This window comes from Ailuropoda melanoleuca, chromosome 10 (genome assembly GCF_002007445.2).
Source record: "Ailuropoda melanoleuca isolate Jingjing chromosome 10, ASM200744v2, whole genome shotgun sequence".
In the NCBI taxonomy this organism is placed as follows: Eukaryota; Metazoa; Chordata; class Mammalia; order Carnivora; family Ursidae; genus Ailuropoda; species Ailuropoda melanoleuca.
The window spans coordinates 93,084,297-93,106,865 of record NC_048227.1 but is presented as its reverse complement, the minus strand read 5'-3'; the positions used below and the strand labels follow the sequence as shown (position 1 = coordinate 93,106,865).

The 22,569-nt window shown below is 42.7% G+C and overlaps 1 protein-coding gene across 7 annotated transcripts in view; it reads right to left on the bottom strand.

The window, feature by feature from the left end:
• UST (uronyl 2-sulfotransferase) overlaps positions 1-22,569 on the bottom strand; it is a 292,373-nt gene that overhangs the window by 169,522 nt on the left and 100,282 nt on the right. For all 7 annotated transcript variants that reach the window (XM_002920514.4, XM_034669267.1, XM_034669270.1 and 4 more), the window contains exon 2: positions 7,591-7,634. In XM_002920514.4, the coding sequence (XP_002920560.1) occupies positions 7,591-7,634 (44 nt within the window). The remainder of the gene's footprint in view (positions 1-7,590; positions 7,635-22,569) is intronic.

Sequence of the window (22,569 nt, the reverse complement as noted above, 5' to 3'; positions counted from 1 at the left end):
TACCAGACAACTATATGAAAGAGTGAAATTCCAGAAATAAGGTAAAAATTTACTATATTTCTACTTAAATAGGTCACCTTGAAATGATTAAAACAGACCCTGGGGCTACACAGCCCTGGGTTAGAATCCCAAGTCCAATACTTAGTACATGACCATTGGCAAGTTATTCAGTCTCTCTATGAATTAGGTCCCTCATCTGTAAAATAAAGATTAAAAAATTACTTCCTCTCTTAGAAATAAAAAAATACCTTGAGACAAATGAAAATGGAAACACAACATTCCAAAATCTTTGGGACACAACAAAAGCAGTTCTAAAAGGGAAGATTATAGCAATACAGGCCTAACTTGAGAAACAAGAAAAATCTTAAATGAACAATCTAACCTTACCCCTAAAAGAACTGGAAAAAGCAGAAGAAACAGAGCCCAAATTGGTAGAAGTAAGACAATAACAAAGATCAGAGTGGAAATAAATAAAACAGAGACTAAAAAAACAATAGAAAAGATCATTGAAATTAAGAGCTGGTTCTTTGAAGAGATAAGCAAAATTAATAAACCTTTATCCAAACTCAACAAGAAAAAAGAACTCAAATAAATAAAATCAGAAATCAAAAAGAAGTAACAATCAACACCAGAGAAATACAAAGGATTATAAGAGACTACTATAAAAAACTATATGCCAACAAATTAGACAACCTCAAAGAAATAGATAAATTCTTAAAACATACAGGGCACCTGGGTGGTTCAGTTGGTTAAGTGTCTGCCTTTGGCTCAGGTCATGATCTCAGGGTCCTGGGATCGAGCACCACATTGGGCTCCCTGCTCAGTGGGGAGCCTGCTTCTCCCTTTCCACACACCCCTACTCGTGCTCTCTCTCTCAAATAAAGAAATAAAATCTTTTTAAAAAAAATACAATCTTCCAACTGAATCAGGAAGAAATAGAAAATCTGAACAGACTAGTCACCAGTAATGAAATGAGTCAAAAGTTGAAACACTCCCAACAAACGAAAGTCCAAGACCAGATGCTTCACAAGTAAATTCTATCAAATATTTAAGGAGTTAATACCTATCCTTCTCAAAGTATTCCAAAAAAATTAAAGAGGGAGGAAGGAATGCTTCCAAATTTATTCTATAGGGCAGCATTACCTTCATACCAAAACCAGACAAAGACACTACAAGAAAAAATTACAAGTAAATACCCCTGGTGAACATAGATGCAAAATTCCTCAACAAAATATTAGCACACCGAATTCAGCAATATATTAAAAGGATCCCATGATCAAGTGGGATTTATTCCAAGGATGGTTCAATATCTTCAACTTAATCCATGCAATACACTACATTAACAAAATGAAGGATAAAAATCATATGATCATCGCAACAGATGCAGAAAAAGCATTTGACAAAATCCAACATCTGTTCATGATAGAAACTCTCAACAAAGTCGGTATAGAGGGAACACACCACAACATAAAAAATGCATATATGACAAATCTACAACTAATATCATATTCAACAATGAAAAGCTACAAGCTTTTGCTCTAGGATCAGGAACAAGACAAGGATGCCTACTATAACCAATTTTATTCAACACAGTATTGGAAGTCCTAGCCACAGCAATCAGACAAGGAAAAGAAATAAAAGGCATCCAAATTGGTAAGGAGGAAGTCTCACTAATAGTTTCATTATTTTCAGATGACATGATAATATATATATAAAGCTCTGAAACTCCACCAAAACGCTACCAGAACTAATAAACAAATTCAGTAAAGTTACAGGATACAAATGACTACACAGAATGCTGTTATGTTTCTATACACTAAGAACGAACTAACAGAAAGAGAAATTAAGAAAACAATCCCAATTACAATTACATCAAAAGAGTAAAATACATAGGAATAAAGTTAACCAAGCAGGTGAAAGACTTATACTCTGAAAGTTATAAGACACTGATGAATGAAACTGAAGATGAAAGAAACTGAAGGGAAAATATACCATGTTCATGGATTAGAATTAATGTTGTTAAAATGTTCATACTACCCAAAACAATCCCTACCCAAATACCAACAGCATTTTTCACAGAACTAGAACAAATAATCCTAAAATTTATGTAGAACCACAAAAGACCCTGAATAGCTAAAGCAATCTTGAGAAAGAAGAACAAAGTGAAGGCATCACACTCCTGGATGTCAAACTATCCTATAAAACTATAGTAATCAAAACAGTATGGCACTGGCATAAAAAACAGACACATAGATCAGTGAAACAGAATAAAGAGCCCAGAAATGAACCCAGCATCATATGGTCAATTAATCTACAACACAGGAGACAAAAATACACATTGGAGAAAAGACATCTCTTCGATAAATGGTGCTGGGAAAACTGGACAGCTACATGCAAAAGAATGAAAGTGGGCCACTTTCTCACACCATACACAAAAATAAACTCAGACTGGATTAAAGACCTAACTGTAAGGCGTGAAACCATAAGACTCCTAAAAGAAGACATAGGCAGTAGATTCTTCAGCATCAGCATTAGTGATATTTTTTTTGGATCTGTCTTCTCAGGCAAGGGCAGCAAAAGCAAAAATTAATTGGCACTATAACAAATTAAAAAACTTGTGCATAGCAAAAAAAATTAACAAAATAAAAGGAAAACCTAGTGAAAGAGAGAGGATATTTACAAATGATATATCTATAAGGGGCTAATATCCAAAGCATATAAAGAACTCATACAACTCAACACCAAAAAACAAAGAATCCAATTTAAAAATAGACAGAGGGCTTGAATAGACATTTTTCCAAAGAAAACGTACTGATGGCCAACAGACACATGAAAAAATGCTCAAATCACTAATCATCAGGGAAATACAAATCAAAACCACAATAAGATAACACCTCACACCACTCAGAGTGGCTAATATCAAAAAGACAAGAAATAACAAGTGTTGGTGAGGATGTGGAGACAAGGGAACCCTTGTACACTCTTGGTAGGAATGTAAATTGGTGCAGCCACCATAGAAAACAGTATGTAGGGTCCTCAAAAAATTAAAAATAGAAATATCATATGATCCAGCAATTCCAGTTCTGAGTATTCATTCAAAGAAAACAAAAACACTAATTTGAAAAGGCATATGCACCCCTACGTTCATTGCAGCATTATTCACAATAGCTAAGATATGGAAGGAATCTGTGTCCATATATAAATAAACAGGTAAAGAAGATGTGATATATATGTGTACACACACACACACACTGGAATATTACTCAGCCTTAAAAAAAAGAATGAAATCTTGCCATATATGACAACATGGATGAATACAGAGGGTATCATGCTCAGTGAAAGTGAAATAAGTCAGACAAAGACAGATACTAGATAATTTCACTTATATGTAGAAACAAAAAAAAATTAACAAACAAAACAAAAACAGACACTAAATACAGAGAATAAACTAGTAGTCGCCAGAGGGAGAGGGTGGGGGAAGGGGTGAAATCAGTGAAGGGGATTAAGAGGTATAAACTTCCAGCTATACAATAAATAAGTCACGGGTTCGTAAAGTTCAGCACGGAGAATATAAGTCAATAATACTGTCATAACTTTGCATGGCAACAGAAGGTAACACCACTTACCATGGCGAGCATTGCATACTGTATATAACTTTCAATCACTAGGTGTACACCTGAAACTAATATATTGTATGTCAACTATACTTCAATTTTAAAAAATGACTTCCTCTTCCATAGGGTTTTACTGAGACTAAACTTGCACACAAAGTGCTCAGCAGACTGCTTGCCACACAGGAAGGGACAGACATCAGCTATGGATAGTGGTTTTATTTTCCTTGAGCTGCTTAGACCCGCTCTCCTTATCTGTCAGACTTGGGAGCCCAACATACGTGAAACAGTGGCTACATCCTACTTGCTACCACCCGACATTGTCATTGCCACCACCAGCTGCTCGCGTGGGGACCCACGGTCCCAGTGAAGTGAAGCAGGAGATGTCAACCCTCAGAGGTCAAGCTGCTCTCGGGCGTCGTGAAACCACAGGTGCTGCTGCAGAGGCCCCAGGACCACGGGCTTTCCAGCCCGACCCTAATCTTCTCTTGCATAAGGACTTCCTCCCCTCCGCTCCCCCGCAACCTGATCTTTAGGTTGAGTGGGCATTACTTTAATGAACTCAAAAACTATACCCAAAAAAGGATAAAGAAAAGAGTAAGAATCTCTTAAATCTTGCCATCCAGAGAAAACACTATTGTCCTTCCAGGCTTCTCTCTGTACCCGCAAATCCTACACACACAACTTCATAAGAAGTGCGATCCCCTATCCTGGCTCCTGCATGTCTGGTTTTGTTCTCAAGAATATCTTTCTAATTCATTCAATAGAGATCTATGTGTTCATTCTTAGCCGGGCCCTAACCTTAAGCCATGTGTTCCGTGCACACAAAGTGGTAGTAAAAAGTGGTTAACAGAAGAAAATATTAACATCTGCCTTTAAATAATGACTTAGATTAAAAACGGAGGTGAGCTGTGAGGTTAAAGTGGGTTTTAAAAACAAGTAAAAAATCAGAGGCATGTTGGTTCTTTTTTATGAAAATCCTGGCGAGGAGGAAGCCTGGGCTCTATGTGCTTTGTGGCACACACCCCATTCCCTAAATGGCTATTACTGGTGGAATGTTAAACTTGTGGAATGAACTTTTAATAAAATGAGAACTCGCCCGTAAACCTCAGTACGTTTTCAGAGCTTAAAAACCCTATTTTATCTAGATCACAGCTCTTTCGATCTTGGCATCAAAAAGTTATTTCTGAATGCTGAACAAATATGAAAACGGTGGGTCTGCCCTCTGACCTGCTCTCCCATGCCAGGCTGGGGGTTCACTCTAGAGGCCACACACGTGTGAGTCCATCTCCTCTGGATGCCACCACGTCCCTGGAGACTCCAGGGGTCTATAGACCAAACTAATCAGGGCCCCCACTTCAGGGGACATTCAAGGGACCTTTATCTGGGAGTGTGACTTTATCACTTCTGGGATTCATTTCCACCCTGGCAGAAGTAATAGCATGGATGAAAAGATGTTAACATACCAACATTATTTTTACTCATTTTTATAGTCTTCTTATTCTGGCTACTGCTTAGAAAGTCAAAAGAGTGTTTTTGCTACTCCACTCCTAGATAATGAAAATACAGTTATAGTAAAAGAATCTGTCTCATTCTGCTGGTTGACGGAGATTATATTCACAGTTCTGAACTTGGAATAGAATTGATAAAAATGCATTTAGACTGAAAGTGGTCTAAAATGATCTGATATGACCTGATCATTTCTGGGTGTCACAGGGAGCTCTGGCTGGGCATGGGGGAAGGGGGGTGTGAAGACCAGACTTCAGGGGCAGGTGGAGGTACAGCCAGTGCAACCTCCACAGGAGCAAGAGGAGAGAGTCCAGCAAACATAGAATCCAGGCACTAAGGACACTAGCAAAGAGGCAGGCAGGATGGCCAACTCAGCAAGAGCAAGGACCCTAAGCAGACTAAGGAGGTGGTCCCATGCCGGTCACCAAGGATTGAATTCAAGAAGGCAAGTTTATTTAAAGTGGGCCTGGGTCTCCTGACTAGACAAAACCCCATTTATAAAACCTGAAACTCAAAATAATGGCCCAGCATGGCATTGGGAGAAAGAGCTGATGGTTCCCACAAAGCCAGACTCACCCCCTTTTCCTGCAGAGCAAAGAGGGTGGGAAGGGTTCACCTGGTCCCACCTTGGGAGAGAAGTACAGTTAGTGGTACAGGAACCTAGCAGGCCATCCACACCATTCTTCCCCCCCATGCCCACTCATCTTCCCTCTCAGGCAGGTTATTGACCAAAGAAAATTCGTTTTCACTGTAAGAAGAGTTACAATAGTGAGTCATCGTTACATCATTACATTAATAAGTAGCCTTTATATAATAAGCCGTACCACTCTCTCTAGGCTATCAGCAGTAAAAACAACACAGAAAATGTCCAGGGACATTGTTTTCTTTGGATTCACGGCTTTTAAAGCAGTGGTTTGCAAACATGGTCCCAAGAACAGCACCATCAGCATCCCTGGGGAGCTTGTTAAAAAGGCAAGTTCTCAGGTCCTACCCCAGACCTACAGAATCAGACACTCAGGGGTCTGGGCCCAGCAATCCGTGTTTTAAGAAGCCTCCAGGAAACCCTGCTGCAAGCTCCAGTTTAAGAACACTGGCCGAGTGGAAGGAACCTGGGCTGGGAGCCAGGAGACCTAATTCACATTCCAGCTCTGGATTCCATGGTTCAATTCAGTGAAATTTACTGAATAGTCACGATGTGCTACTGCAAGGATGGGAGGATGCCAAGAGGAGCTAGACATGGTTCTTATCCATGGACGGTATCAAACTTCCATATTCTTTTGCTCCTTCAGGGTAGGGGCTATTTTGTTCTGTTCCTCTTGCTTTGTTTCACATTTGTATTCCCAGTGCCCGCAGCATCACAAGCACCCGATATCTATGCAGTGGACCAAGTGGTAGAGCCAGTTGCAACTGTGATAAATACCACTGGGCCATTCATCAATAATCTTAATGTTCCTCCAGTCTAGTTAACACGAGCCACTGTGCATTTGATGCTTATGCGCGCCAGGTGCTGAATGTCATATATCAGCTCATTCAATCCTTTTAGATGTCTTACGCTGTGGGTAGTATTGCTAATTCCACTTTGCACATCAAAAAACTGAGGCTCCTAGTATTAAGTAATTTGTCCAATGTCATATACTGAAAGTGGCAGAGCCGGTGATGCCCCCAGAAATACTTTATTCCAAAGCTCATAGTCTTACAAATAGTAGAGTACTTCTTCAAATCCCACAAGCTCAAAAGCCAATTTTGGGGTAAATTTCCAGCCCCTAAGGTTAGTGGGTGCTTAAAACTCTACTTTGCAGGTCATCGTCTTAAGCGGTCCAAGACTGTCTTTATTTTTCTCATTTTTTGGTATATCGACATCTGCTGTTCATTGAGCATGAGAGAGTAAATAGTGGTGGAGAACCACACTGGTATGTCACTGGACCATTCTGACCCTTAAAAATCAGCCCAAAACTGCTATAGGGACACAAAAGTGGGTGCACAGGCCAGGCTAAGGCAGCGTAGAGAGGGCATCGAAAGAGAAAGCCAGTTCTAGGGGCTTGAGCCTTGGATGGAGTACCCCAACTGAGGCAGGCCAGGGAGAAAGGGGCAGACATGAGTCTAGCCCCTATGTCCAAAGGTATGGGGAGGCCAGGCTGTGAGCATCCGATCATGGGCCACTGTGGATGCAAAGGGGACAAAACGGCGCAGCAAAGAGGAGAAGCTGCCAAAGATCTTAAGTTAGTTGAAGGTAGCAGTGCCTGGTACAGCTACAACTACTAATAAAATAACGGTCCCTCCTCCCTCACCATTTTGTCTATCCTCACATACTTCCTTTTTTCCTCACTCTAAGTCAAACATGAACTTGATATCTGTCATCTACTATTTTCCTGTAAACGATTCAGGGCCAGGAGGGCTCTGGTTGGGGTTGTTGGAGACTGTAGGGCTGAGAAAAGAAAAGAGGGGTTTATACCACAGACAAAGACCTTACCTTACTAGGAGGTGGTCCATGATCATCCAAGTAAGTGGAATTTCCTAGGGAAAGAAAGAAGAAAGTTGATGAATTGATATTTTTAAAACCGAAGTGATTTTAGAGCAAAGTCATTGAAAACAAGCATCCTAGGTATATCCCTATTTAGACAACTGATACCAAAGAAAAATGGGTAATTAGTTGCCAGTTTGGTGGGATTTTGTTGATACCACCCTGCTCGATTATAGGTTCAGCGGTTACAAATACTACATATGTTGGTGTGTGTGCACGCATACGCACGCAGAAATGTACACCACTATCCCTCACCCAGGATCTGTTGAGTTTACTTGAGACCAGTGGTTCTCAAACCTCAGTGTGCATCTGAATTACCTGCAGAGCTTGTGAAAACACGGATTACCTGGGTCCACTCCTACAGGTTCAGATATAGTGTCTCAAGAATTTGCATCTCACAAGCTCCCAAGTGATGCTGTTGCTGCAGAACCTGGAACCATACTTTGAGAACCACTGCACTTTCCCCACTTTGTCTTAATTGTTGATTTCCCTTGGTCTTTTCAGTCTCGCTTGCTTTGGAAGCTTGATCTGTCTTTACGAATAGCCACTCACTGGCTCGAGTGTTTTCAGGGTGCATGATTATTATTTCCTAATGAATAAAGACTCAGAGGGGTTAGGATGGAAAGTAAAGGTCACTGAGTTTCTTTTATGTAGCAGGTACTCTGCTTAGTGCTTTCCAGGGTTTCATTTAATTAAAATATCCAATGTGGGTTATAATTATCCTCACTTACAGAGGAGGGAACAGAAGCCTAGAGAAATCCAGCAATTAGCTCAGGGTCATGCCCTGTTAAACTGCAGAAAAGACAGAAGACTGTTTTTTTCTAGAGCGTGCTTGGGCATCTGCTATTCACCTAAAAAGCCTACCTACCGGCCTTTGCAGAGCCCAGATACCGACAACACAGCCCGGGCACTGACCCCGCAGCCCAGGCCCTGACCTGGCAACTCACCTGAGCACATGGAAGAGCCAGTGATGTGCTCAGTATATGCAAAGGCTCCCCTCCAGGGAGATAATACTTTTCAGTCAGGGGAAATCATCTTTGCAAGTAGTGAAAACGACCAGCCTTTCTAACACAACAAAGTAAGGTCAATATTGGAAACACACGGATACCTAGAGACAACAGTAGCTTACGGAGTAAGGTAAATGTCCCAGTTGAAGGAGATGAAAGGTGAAGTAGATGAAAGGTGCTTTTTTAGGAGAATGCAAAAGTGACTTAGGAAATTGAAATAAAAAGAAGTAGAGAGCACCTGGCTGGCTCAGTCAGAGAGCATGCAACTCTTGATCACAGGGTCGTGAGTTCGAGCCCTATGTTGGGTACAGAGACTTAATATATAAATAAATAACTTTTTTAAAAAAGGGAGAAGTAGAACTTAAAACAGAGACAGTTCAAATGGAGAAACTTATCCAAAACATAACAAATAAGTAGGTTTGGGCTTATCAGGGTTTTTCTTCCTTCCATACTACGGCATCAGCCATCCCTTTTTCTTTGTAGTCTTCTGATCTATCACCCACTTGATGTCCACAGTGACTGTACCCTAACGGGCTAGTTGTATATAGTAAAGGGACAACCGGGCCCAATGTTTGTGTATAAGACACGCAAACACAAACACCTGCATGCTCATGATTGGGTTATTTTCAGGAAACTTCGAAATGTGAATATGAGTAACGATCTGTTTGATCTTAATTATTGTGCTGCACTCCATCGAGAACACACAGAAATGGGAAGGGAGATCTTTATCTAACTTAATAAAGAGGCATGTATGAAAGAATCCAGAAAAACGACTGCCTAGGTCTAGAGAAATATTCAGAGCTACGGCTGTATACTACAGTCAGTATGGCTGCAGAAGGTTCTCATCCCCTCCTCCTGTGAATGTGTCCTCCCAGGAGGGATGTGGGAAATCCCATCAAACTGCAGCCATGTTCTCCAGGTATCAATCTTAGGGATCAAAGACAACTCAAACAACTGAGTGTTTCTAAAATACTAGAAGTTTCCATAAGAAACAAAGTTCCTAAAAAAGAATGACTTGAATGGCAGACTGCCCCCTCACACTCCAGACTCGGCTACCCATTGACTCCTTAGCACCTCGGCCTGGATGTCTACAGGCATCTCACACTTTGCCATCCAAACACAACTCTTTATTTGCTGCAATTCCCCACCGCCCCCCTCCACCACAAATTGCCCCCTCCCTATCTTCCATATCTAGTCACACAACACATCCTTTCCATTATGGGCTCCAAAGCCCAACAGTCATCCTTGATCCATCTCCTTCCCTTATCCAATCTGTACCAACCTAGTCACAAGTCCCATTGAGCCTTCAAAACATTACTCAAATCTGATCACTTCCCACCAGCCCCTCTGGGCCATCTGGGAGAACCCTTGTGTCTTTTCACTGATCACAAATTTTCTCCTTTACCCATACAGCAACCAGAGGGATCTTTTAACCTTATCCATCAGGCCATGCCAGCCCTTTGCTTGAAAGCTATTTCTCTAAGAACAAAATATTAAGCTCTTTCTATGGTCTATACCCCCACACGACCCAGGTCCTGCCCTCCAACCATGCCCACTGCCAGCCACAACAGCCTTCTCCCAGCTCCACAACACACCCACCTGTTGTCAGCCAGGGGCCTTCTCAATTAGTTCTTTCCTCTGCCAGAAAAAGCTCTTCCCCACCACCATCATTGAGGCTTAGCTCAAATATCCTTCCTTTCTTCCTTCGCCCCTCCTCCCTCCCCCCTCCCTTATGTAAGACCTCACTTTTTTCTTTCTGCACAGAGATAGGAAGAGGGCTGACCCCTGTTGGTCTGTGTGCCATGGACCCTGCTGTTTTCTCCACCAGCAGATCCCGAGTGCCCATCCATAGGTAGGTTTATTAGAACACAGAGGCTGTACATGTTTGTGCATTTAACAGAGGCACAGAAAAGGAAAAGAAAAGCTACACACATTTCTTTAGGTGGAGACAGCAGGTTTTTATTCTCCTTGGATGTAACTGTATTATTATCTGGTATACAGGTAGAGCTTTTCACCCTAGGATCTTATGCTTTCAGACTGCAAAGGAAATAAAACTGTCAGAATCTTCAGCCCTGGAGCCGGTAACCTGTTGTCTGTGGAGATGAAAGGAGGAGCCTGTTATCAAAGAGAGCCTCTCTGCGTGGGCTCCCAGTCACCAGAGGGGTTTCTTGTCATTCTGCCTCAAGGGGTACACAATGGAGGGCTTGGAGGTGGGGAAGGAAGTCAAACAAAAGCACTCCAGGCCTTTGGGCTTGGAGTTCAAGATTAAATTCAGGAAGAAAAGGCAGAGGGGGGCTGATGACGGATCTAGGGCCAGCACAGACGACAAGCATTCACCTGCCACCACCTCTGCTTGCCCTGGGAACCCCAGTTTCTGATCCCAGGTGGCAGGACCCTGTGAGGCAGTAGCTTTTATCTGGGGAGGCTCATAGGGGCCTATCATTTCATTTCTTTCCAGAAAGTAACCCACATCTTCAGAGCTCTGACTCCAGCTTCCTTTTCATGTCTTAAGTCTTTTCTTTGAGGATCAAGGGTTATGGTATCTAGCCAAACTAGAAAAAAAGGAAAGGCACACCCCACATGTTTCCACTCCTACCACTAGGCATATATTTCAGGAAGGTCTATCTCCAAACTGCCAAGAAATTGCTAGCTCAGGGTGGCACTGAGCGAAGCCTCTTACAGAAAGTCAAGCTTGTCCAGGCTGCCGAGGTAGGGGGAGGACTTGGTAGGACTATTTGAAGCAACACTCTGGGCCTCTGAACTCCATGTTCAAAGGCTGGGCTACATTCTGACGGTGGTCATCCTTACATGGCTCTGTATGTGGGTTAAAATTTACGGAAGTATACACCAAAACCAACACCAACAAAATCCTCATGGTTCAGTGGTTTTTAAAATGCCCTGACTAGAAAGCAGGTGATCTCAGACTTTGCAACCAGCTAAATTATAACACGTCCTAAATCTCACCCTACGCATCTAGCCCTTCATGATGGAGCCCTCCTTGGGAGGTGATAAATATAACATGGGAGATTGTGTGCAAATGTGCAAAGGTATTAAATCCAAGTACGTGGGGGTTACAGTTTGCATGCTTACTAGAGCGTATACGTATGACCAGAGTCTTTGCAAGGCTGTGTGCCATCAACGTCTACCTACTTCTGCCATCATACAAACTATGTGCAGCAAAGAAGCATTTCAGAAAACTCTTGTGAAGTCGAATCCTAAAAATTAGGAGGCCAGGGGTTGTGATCCGGAATCTGAAGATGGCTGACTGATTATAATCTAATAGCTGGGTTTCAGTGGGCCGAGCCAAGGCACATTGACCAGACGAGGGCCATCCAAGTCTTCCACGATAAGAGCAACGACAGGAACAGCCAGAAACAGTGTATACCTACAGAAACAGGCTTCATCTCACTTCATCATAGAGACTATCCCCAACAAGCATCGTTCAACTCTGAATAAATTACTTTGCCTCCTCAAAGTTTTCCATGTACACATCTGTTAAAATGAAAGAGGTTCCTGAGTTATTATGAGGAGTGGGCAAGGATCATTTCATTCTATGAAGAATGCTCAGAGCACTCCCTGCACACAGTAATAAGCAGCTAGTCCGTTTGCTAGCAGCACTGGTTGCACGAATAACAGCCCTAACTGTATGGCTGGTGGGGCTAACTAGCAGGTGTAAACCCCTTCTTTGAGGTCTCTCCAACCCCCTGCTTGCTAGTTTTCACCCCTCACTGCACATTCCACTTGCTTGCAATGATTTTTAAGAATGTGGAGGCCAGGCTCCAACCTTAGCTTGTCTGATCTAATTTGGAAACAAGTCATTTAGCATTTAGCATTTCCTAAAGTTCTTCAGGTCATTCTAATGTCTGGCCAGGGTTGACAATCACTGAGCTACAAAACACAAATGAGTGTACTTCAGAATTCAGGCTGCACCTCATTTTCCAGAAATAAAACATAACAGACGGAATTCAGGTTGCTGTTAATCAGGGGTCACCCCCACTGTTTCTAGTGAGAGATCGAACAACACGAGCACCACGTCAAAGGGGAATGTTGGTGGTGAGCTGATGGTCATGGAAGGATTCCCAGCCTCAAGAAGGCCACCAGGCCGCTCCCCCTGAGCACCTGCTCGGGTCCATAACAAAACTGAAGAGCACCATAGCCAGCTCACAGGCTGCCCGAGGGCTGGCACAGGCAATGCTGGGTGGAGAGCCTGCCCCCCAAGCCACGTGGGCTGTCCAACTTGTGTGGGTCTTCACAAGTCTTTTCAAAAATAATTTTTAGAGCCTACAGTTTCAGGACATTTTGCTCCTATAAACAGTGCTTGGTACATGTTGTCCTGCTGAACGTCTTGTTTCAAGGTAAAAAGGGGAAGTAAAAGAATAATCCTCCATCCCCAGAGTTTCCCCAAACCCCACTCAACTTAAACAACCAGAGGGAGTCTGTCAGTCCCTACACACACTTTAAAGGACCACAAGGGTCTGAGAGCAGGAAGCCTCCGGAAATTCCGAGGCGGAGACACAGCCTTGTTCCCCACCCAGTGAGGTGCCTGTCTTGGCAGGCTGTGGGCCTGGAGTGGAGAGGAGGTGGGGAACCTGGCCAACACGGAGGAGCTTGATGCCATGCCCACGTGAATCCAACAGAGACCAACACAGCTATAGAGGAGAAACTGCTAGAAGCACTGATGTGAAGGACTATTGAATAGAATTAGCCATGTGTTATAAATAGCAGCAGTCACTCTTCTGTGAGAGAGAATGGAAAGGAGCCCCAGGGTAAACATTTAATGGATTCAGGAAGATACCACTAATAGCACTGTCACTGGTGACAGAGGGTCGCCCAGGGGTGACAGAGGGAATACTGCAGACTGCAGAACCAAAGACCTGGGTTCAAATCTCAGTCGTATCTTTTATTCATTGAATGGTCTTGGGAATATCCCTTAATTTCCATGAGGCTTAATGTCCTCACTTGCAAGACGAGGACATTAATAACCGCAGTGACGGGGTTGTTGAATGCGTAAGGCACTCAGCACGCTGCCCACCTAGCACCTAGATAGTAAATGCTCATCTCCTATTCTCTGATCTCATCATTTATATTCAATTTAATAATTTTCTTTATTTTTGAGGAAATTAAAGAGAATCCTGAGGCCAGGGGAATAGTTTATCATAGTAAGGATGAATATTAATATAAAATAATGATTTGATATTTTCGATTACTTTCTGATTCTCTCTCTGATCTGTCTTCAGAAATATATAAAAATTTTCCCCCAATTGTATGAAATACCTTTGCCAATGTGCAAATGAATTTACAGAACCTTTGCGGCCTAAAATTTATTCTTGACTCGTAAGTCTTGCATTAGCAAATCTATTTTTGCCTGAATTGGTCCCTGAAGAATAAAAATGTTTTAATTCTAATCCCTGTTATAGAAACCATAATGTGCATTAGTGTCAATGTCAAAAAAGCCGCCTCTACACTCTGTCAATTTTGATCAAACAGCAGCAGCTCTTTTCAGAGTCTTTCTTTGGCCCCTTTGAAAATCATACTCATCAGCGACTGAAATCCTTCCCTTTTTCACTTAGCAGCAACCGTTTCACACGGGCTTCTGGTTACCTACAACACCATCATATGGCTGCACCCTCCCCCCGGAGTCTGGGCCTCTGATAAGACACTGCCGATGAAGGAGTCACTGTTGAAGGCAACACTGCAACCCCAGCTTTGTCCCTGCCAACAAATTATGGTAATGCCACACTTTCCACCGTTAACTATGGGTTACATTTCTCTAAGAGGCAGCTGTCAGCGCACACCAGCCGTGGTTAACAATGAGGAGTTTGTGTGCTGAGTCAATGTCTCCAATAGCTCCATTTATTGTAATTAACGCAGCCCCAAAGACACTGTAATGGAGGAAAATTGCTTGCCTCGCTTTATTTAAGATTTAATAAAATTATTTTACACTGAATTAAGACAAATGGCCTTATTAATTATCAATACTTAAATACATTTACAAAAATGCCTTTCAAAAAAAAAAATCTTGAATGTTTACTTAACCAGTTAGCAAAGGCACAAACATCCTGAAAATACTTTCTTGATGCTAAATGATAAAAATGAGCATTCCAGACACCGAAAAACATATCCAAATTAAACTGTTTTCAAGTACGATTTAGAAAGTGGTTTCCATTTCTAATAAATTTTAAAAGAGAATCAATGCTCTTCTCTTTGTATTTCAGGCTCAAAAACACTGCTTTGTTTTATAGTACATCTCTCTCTTTTTTTTTCATGAAATCTAAAGATACATTTTAGGATGTCAAGGGCACCTTTGTAGATGGAAATTACCCTTGGAATCAAATGATCAGTGCACCACTGCTATAATACCAACCTAAATATAAATATGAACTTATTGCCAAATTAGCTCAGAGATTCATCATAATCATATATGATCTTATCCAGGTAGGAACGGTGTATCAAAGAGAGAATCTGCTGGGCTTCTGTTTCATTCCATTAGATTTTCCTCCCAAAGTCATTTCTACAGTCAACTGATCTGCCTGTGTAACTCTAACACACCCATTACAGAGCAGCCCCAGCCCCGCATTGCGCAAGGCTCTAACAAGCAGCCAGGTAGGTTTTCTTCTATCAGGACATAGCCACGGTGAGAACGGACGCTTCCCATCACATGCTTACTGCGTAGAACCCTCCCGATAACTAGAGTGGAAGACAAGCAGCATGCCGACAATTAAGAGGGAAACACAACAAGGCTGAAACAATCCGCACCTGCATTATCATCATCGATGGTTAGCACTGACGCTGATCTCAGCGCTGTGCTAAATATTCGCCAGCCCTCACCCTACTGAGTTCCTATGACAAGCATCTTACTACATCCATTTTACCGCAGAGGAAGCCGAGGCTCAGGAAGGTGAAGCGACCCGCACCATGTTGCACACAGCGAATCAGCATGAGATCCTGGATGTGGGCACCGCTGCTGGACTCCCTGCCTTGCCCAGAGACTCCGGACCGGGGACCACAGCATGCTCGGGGATACTGAGCCCTTTGGCTCCCAAGGCACCTCAGGCTGAGCAGTCTGGGGCCACTCAGGGTTGGCCTAGGGAGAGAGGGTTTGAGCTCTATGAGCAACGTCTGGCATCCGCCAGCTAGATGGGACCTCAAGCAAAGTGCCACTCCGCCAGCTAGATGGGACCTCAAGCAAAGTGCCACTCCCCTGGCCCCACCCAAGGGCAAGGGGCCTGTGGGCCACTGAAGAAGCTAATGTCCTGGGAGCCCAAGGAGCCAGCATAGCACTGGGTAGGAGGGGGGCAAGGGGACAAGTTAGGTGGGGCCCAGATCCCAGGGGCCACTCAGAACCTCTGGTTACCTCGGGTCCGTTTCTAGCTAATGCTCTACTTTAGTGGGTCCTGCTTAGCCACAGGATGGTACTCTGTGAGTGGGTGACCTTTCCACAGTCATCGTTAGTTTGAAATACCCGATATAAAAGGTTAGCCTGGATTAGAAATCCACTCACGTTATTGCAAAAGAAAATTCAACATTATATTTGTAAACTACAGAAAAGGAAGCTCTGCTTGATCCCTTAAATAAAATGGAATCAACATTTGCTGTTGATAAACAATTGATGCAAATTTTTGGAGGGTAGTGTGGTAGGCTGGGTAATGCCCCCACCCCCAGAGGTTACCCACATTTTAATCCCAGAACCTGTGAATATGTGACCTTACATATTCCCAAAAGGGACGCTGCAGATGTGATTAAGGTAGGATCCTGAGATGAGAAGATGACCCTTGATTATCTGGGTGGGCCCAATATAATCACTAGAGTCCTTATAAAAGAAAGACAGGAGGGTCAGGCTTAGGAGACATGATAATGAGAGAGGTAGGTGGGATGTGCTTTGAAGACAGAAGGAGAGGCCATGAGTCAAGGAATGTTGGCAGCCTCTAGAAGCTGGAAAAGGCAAGGAACACATTTTCCCCTAGAATCTTCTGAGGCAATGCCATCCTGCCAACACCTTGATCTGAGCCCCTTTCAGACCCATTTTAGATCAACTGTAAGATAATGAATTTGTGTTGTGTTAGGCTACTAAATTTGTGGTAAATTGTTAAAGCAGGAACAGGGAATTAACACAGCTCTTAAAATGATTTCACATTTTAAAAACCACCCCTTTCTGTGAATAAAGTTTCCTGTCAGTGGTAATTCTCAAGAACTTGGAAGACATTTTCATCAAAAAGTTCTATATAGGGAATTGGAAGAAGTCTGAAAACTAGCTCATCACTCTCAATGATAAATTTGAAACGTTTCTATTTGTAACTTTTCCATGACTTCCAAATTTAATGCCTTCCCTCATATTTGTATCTTGTTTTTCTAATAATTATACAATAAAAGGAAAATATAATGAATGCTTTCATCAAGCCTTGTCTAGATAACCCCCATCCTCACCAGTTGAGTTCAGTGTGCCATAAAAACATCATCATTGTCAAAGTATTTCAGGACTGGAAAAGTTTTGATACACTGCTCTATTTAACAAGCACACAGAACATCAATCAAATAGACGGCTGTCTTTGAAAAAGGGCTTCAGTCCAACCAAACTGCCATTGCTCTATGTCTGGAATTTCTCTTTGGCTTTGCTATCAGAGCCAGTATGGGTCACACCCCATCTCTCTCTCTCTCTCTCTCTCTCTCTCTCTCTCTCACACACACACACCCCATGTGATTTCAGAACAGGAAAATCACAACAGATAGACAGTCCACCCCCTCAACCTACAAAGGAAATAGCTGAATCAAAAAGGTCAAATAATTAGGCCAAGACCCAAGGCTGATTAGTAGCGAAGGTTAAGAATGGACTCAGGTTGCTGGTGTTCACTCCACAACATAACAATCTTACCACACGCCATGTGTTCACCCTAAATGATATTTTCGGGCTTGATCACCTTGCCTACTCTCCAAACTTAAGCTGGAATGACTTCTCTTAGGTCATCAAATTAGTTCTCCATAGTAAAGATATCTCATGATTGAGAGAATTAACAAAATGTATGCCTCAAACACAGATCATTCCCAAAGAGAATGGCTGCAGGGAGTTCACAGCCTCTCGAGGCTTGTACGCTAATTTAGATGTTCGAGTCTCAGCATGTTTTGTTGAAAAGAATACTTGTGAATCAACTTCCATAAATAAATCAGACGCATATGAAACGGTGCCCTGTGTAGAAAGGTACGTGAAATATCTGGGAAAGTGCAAGGGAAAAGGGGAAGTGGAAGGTGGGTGTGACGGGAAGGAATCAGAGGCAGGACTTCACTCATCAGCCTGCTCTATGCCAGGCCCTGTGCTCCGTGCTAGGGATACAGACATGAGTAAATAGATAGGATCCCTGTCACACTTTGTCAGTTTGGGCCACAATAACAAATTACCACGGACAGGGTGACTTAAACAATGTATACTGATTTCTCACAGTGCTGGAGGCTGGAAGTTTGAGATCAGTGTGCCAGGAGGGCTGGGTGCTGGCGAGGGCCTTCCTCCCAACTTGCAGATGGCCATGGTCTTGCCAATGCTCACGTGGTGGAAAGAGAGCTCTGGTCTCTTTCTCTTCTTACCAGGACACTAATCTCATCAGGGGGAGGGGGGGCTTCTACCCTCGTGACCTCATCTAAACCTGATTACCTCCCAAAGGGCCCACTTCCAAGTACCAGCCCATTAGGAGGGTTTCAACACATGGATTTTAGGGGGACACAAACTTTCAGTCCATAGCACAGGCCCTCTGAAGTTTGCAGTAAAAAAGGATGACAGACATTAAACAATGATTACGAAATAAGTATTTAGTTGAGATTGTGATTGTCTTATATGGTGTAAAGTATGGGGGGGGTATGAGAAGGAACAAAAACCCTAACCCCAAGGATGAGGAGTAGTAAAGGACAAAGAGCATTCCAGGCAGATGGAAGGCCTGGAATGGTGACTTGATGGCCTAAGTCAGTGAAGAACCAAGAGAAGACTGTACCAGACGCACCTTTGCAATGAGGTCAGGCACAGCTCCATGTAGACGATTCTCCCCAGCTATGTCTCAAAGAAAACAGGGGCCGGTGCCCTCAGCCAGAGGACCGCTGCCTGCACAGGGGGTGTGGTACTCGGAGGTGGGCATGGCATCAGCATATCCCTACACAATGGCAAATCCAAATTAAAGATGTCCTCGTGACCTTGAAATCAAGATCAGAAGATGAAGTCTCATTTAAGAGGCAAAGGGAAGTTGTGCGAAGATGCCAAGGGCTTTGGGGCACATCTGCAAGGAGTTTATGTGTGTCCGGAACACTAAGGTTCCCATGCATCCTCCCAGCAGCCCCCACCTCCGACCCCATCAACCATGGGAGATCAGCAGGGCAGAGCAAGGATTCCCCCTTGAGCAGGAAGGAAACTGAGCCCAAGATCACATGGCGGGGATGTGTCAGAGCTGGGACTTCATGGGAACCCCAGTCCATACTGTCTCAGGGCTCTGTGCACCAGACTGGAGGGGTTCCTGTGGCCACAGCATGTGAGCCTGGAGCCAGAATCTAGATGGAAGAAGTACATGAGGACAAGAGGGGGAAACACCGTGGGAAAGTCATCAGCGGTCGCTGGTGGGAAAACACCTCTTGCTGGGTAATGGATCGGCACTTGCTTGAAGGTCCGTGTCAAAGCATACATATTTTTAAATGGATAAAAAAAAAAACCTTTTGTGTTTTTAGCTCCCTCCCCCACTGGATGGCATAGCCTGAGGCCACTGGTAAAGGAGCGTCTGTATCTTCTATATTGTAAATGAAGCAGTCTTATGTTTGACAGAAAAATTACTTGTCACTTGTCAATTCCCTTCATGCTTTAGGGAAATGAGTATGAAGGAATATTCTATGGGGTGTTTCAGCTAAACTGCACCGAAATGATATGCATGTGAAAAAGAGATTTGAAGAGTTGCTCGTAAATGCTGATGTGATTTAGAAAGTGTGTGGGTGAAATGAGTCTGATGGCAAAGTTGGTCCGACACAGACGTCATGGTGCGCACAGAACTATCCCATCTGGGATTATACTTTCAGGCACACTTTCAAGTAACACAAGGAAGAGATCATAGTTTCTTCTTTATTAGGTCTTCGAAGGTCAAAGAAGATTTTTAATAGAGCAGCAGAAATTACTGAAATCATTCAGAGCAGTAATCCTCACAAAATTAGCTAGCAATCTAACATATGAGCTTGGCAGTGTTTATTAAAAAGAGTGAGTTTCAATAATTCATCACCTCTCCTTTTCTATCATCTCTCTGGTACTATTTTGTATCAGATTTAATAGGATTTCGATGAGATTTTGTGTCATAGAACGATAATATTGGAAGATAAAAGAGGATTCTTATAGCTCCATATGTTACTCCGTAGGCACAAACACACACAGACACACACGCACACACACACACACACACACACACACACACCCGCGAACACAAAAAGGCCAAACAAATAGGTGCTTAAAAATCAGAAAATCCTTGCCAAAGAGAAGCTGAAGGTACAGGGAAAAGAATGCAGGGGAAAGAATGTGGGCTTTGCAGCAAAAGAGTCCAAAGAAGCAATCCACTTACTGGATGTGACCTTGAGCAAGGTCTTAAAGTTTCGAAGTGTTAGTTTCTCCATAGGTAAAGCAGGAAGACTAAAACTTACCTCACAGAATTGGGGGGGGATTAGAATTAACCTTTATAAACTGCCTGGCACACATACAATAAAGTGTAGCTCTTATGATTATATTTAAAACAGAGCCAATTTAAAGCCATGGCGCATTAAATAAAACTTCTTCCAAGTGATCACATACATAAACATCAGTCCCAGGCACTGAAATATATGCATCCCTCATTATGCACTAGAATGGCCTGTCACTGTCTTCCTCCACATTTTTCAGGATTTATGATGGGAGGTTATACCTGGGCATGAATGAAATGTAATTTTTAAAACCCTGGCAGGATTTGGGTATTCCTATGCTTTTATTATTATTCTGAAAGACAAAGCGCACTGGAGGTCATAAAAACTCTTTAGCACATAGTAGATCGGTTTCTTCTCTAGCAAAGTCTTAATTCGGCCTTTCAACAAAATGAGTTGGGGGCGTTGCTTTCCTACACCCAGGAAAAGGAGTCCTTCCTAAAAGTCTGACTGCCTTGAATTCATCATACATCTGGAAAAATAATGTCTTATAAAGTCTCAGTGAGTCACTCACTTTCCTGAACCACTAAAAGTTGGAGTTGGAGGGCAAAGGCAGATAGTCCTGTAGCAAAGGCCAGTGCAAGCTCTGCTGGAAGAAAACCAGAGTTCGTTTTGCATCAAAACAAACAGACAGTTTTATCCTGGTTTTCATACTCATGGATTCCAAATATATCTGAGCCTCCTTAACGTCAACTTGTTTGTTGGAAAATTGCTTCTTAATAAAAAAAAAAAAGTTTTCTCCAACAGCAGAAAACATCAATCAGATGAATCTATGCCTACCCAAAATAATGTAACTGTCATGGTGCACCAAGAGAGCATGAGCTCATCGAAGACAGAGCTTTCCGTCTAAAGAGTTGTCCGAAGTGGGATGGGGGCTCAGAGCAGCGAGCAGTGGCAGCGAAGAAGCTGCGGATGAGGCCTGGCTGAGACTTCAAGGATATGCCTTTGCTGAATGGAAGGAGGTACCTAGCGACCTCCCCGCCTTTCTTCCAATTCTCAGATTCCCTGAACACCTCTTACAGCACAAGCAAATGAAACTGCTCATCTCTTAAAAAGCCCTCATTTATCAAGCACATTTCAGTCATATGAGTAAGTGTGAATAATACGAATAGGGACATCGGTGACATCACAAAGACATTTTAACACGCACATGACTCTTACTAACAGAATCTGACAAATGAAATGGCATTTATATATAAAACATATGTATATATATATATATAAAATACTTCAACACTGCCTTAAAAAAAGGTAGACTGGGGAAGGGAAAGCCAGTTAATGCAACAGGCTTTGTCTAAGGAGTCTGTGCTTCTAGAGTAACTTCATGCAAGGCAGATGGCCTAAGTGTCATAGGTTTTTCTCTATTGTGAATGCATGGCAATCATGTCCTAATGTAGCCCAGTGAAGTGGTAGGAGCTGGGGTTCCACGATGATGACAGAGTCTAATTTCAGGACACAAGGATTGACGTTAGAGTTGAGTACAGGAGAATCAAAGGATCCTTGTGAAGGATTTTGTAGCTAAGGTTGTACAAGAGAAGCCAATGACCAGAGGACAAGAAGAACAAGGACAGACTGGTTAAATCAGAAGCTTTCAGACTCAAGCAAAGGCACTACAAACCTAAACAAAACCAAAAACCAAACCATGCTCCGTGAAGGCCGTAAAAAGATAAATCATAGGAGAGTATGTGAATGCTTTTTTACGTAACCAAGAATAATTGCAGAAACCACTCAGCAATGGAGAAAATCTATTTCGTGATAGTGCAAAGGGGCACTGGAGCAAAAATAACTTGTAAGGATTATAAAAATAATAATGTAGGGTTATAAATAATACGAGAAATTGAATATGCTAATGGAATCGTGCTGATGAAAGCTGGAAACAGAATTAGGTTAGACTAGCTAATAGAAATATGAAGCAGTGGAAAATGGATTTTTAGGTAGGGAGCCCTTGATCCTTGCCTGAGGCACAAGGAAACAGGGAAAGGAACGAATATTTATGTGCCCATCATGAATCTGGCATTAGGAAAATCATTACATGTAACTCTCTCATTCAGTGGTCAAGTAGATACTGTTTTCTCATTTTGTAGATGAGGAAATGACCCCCAGAGAGGTCAAAAATCCTTCCCACGAAGGAACAACTAGCCGACGGCAGGCAGGGCTGGTATGTTTCCAGAGCCCCCTGCAGGCTTCCCCTTTCTACTCCAACCCGCCACACACGACTGGTTCTTCTGCCTGTGTCACAGCA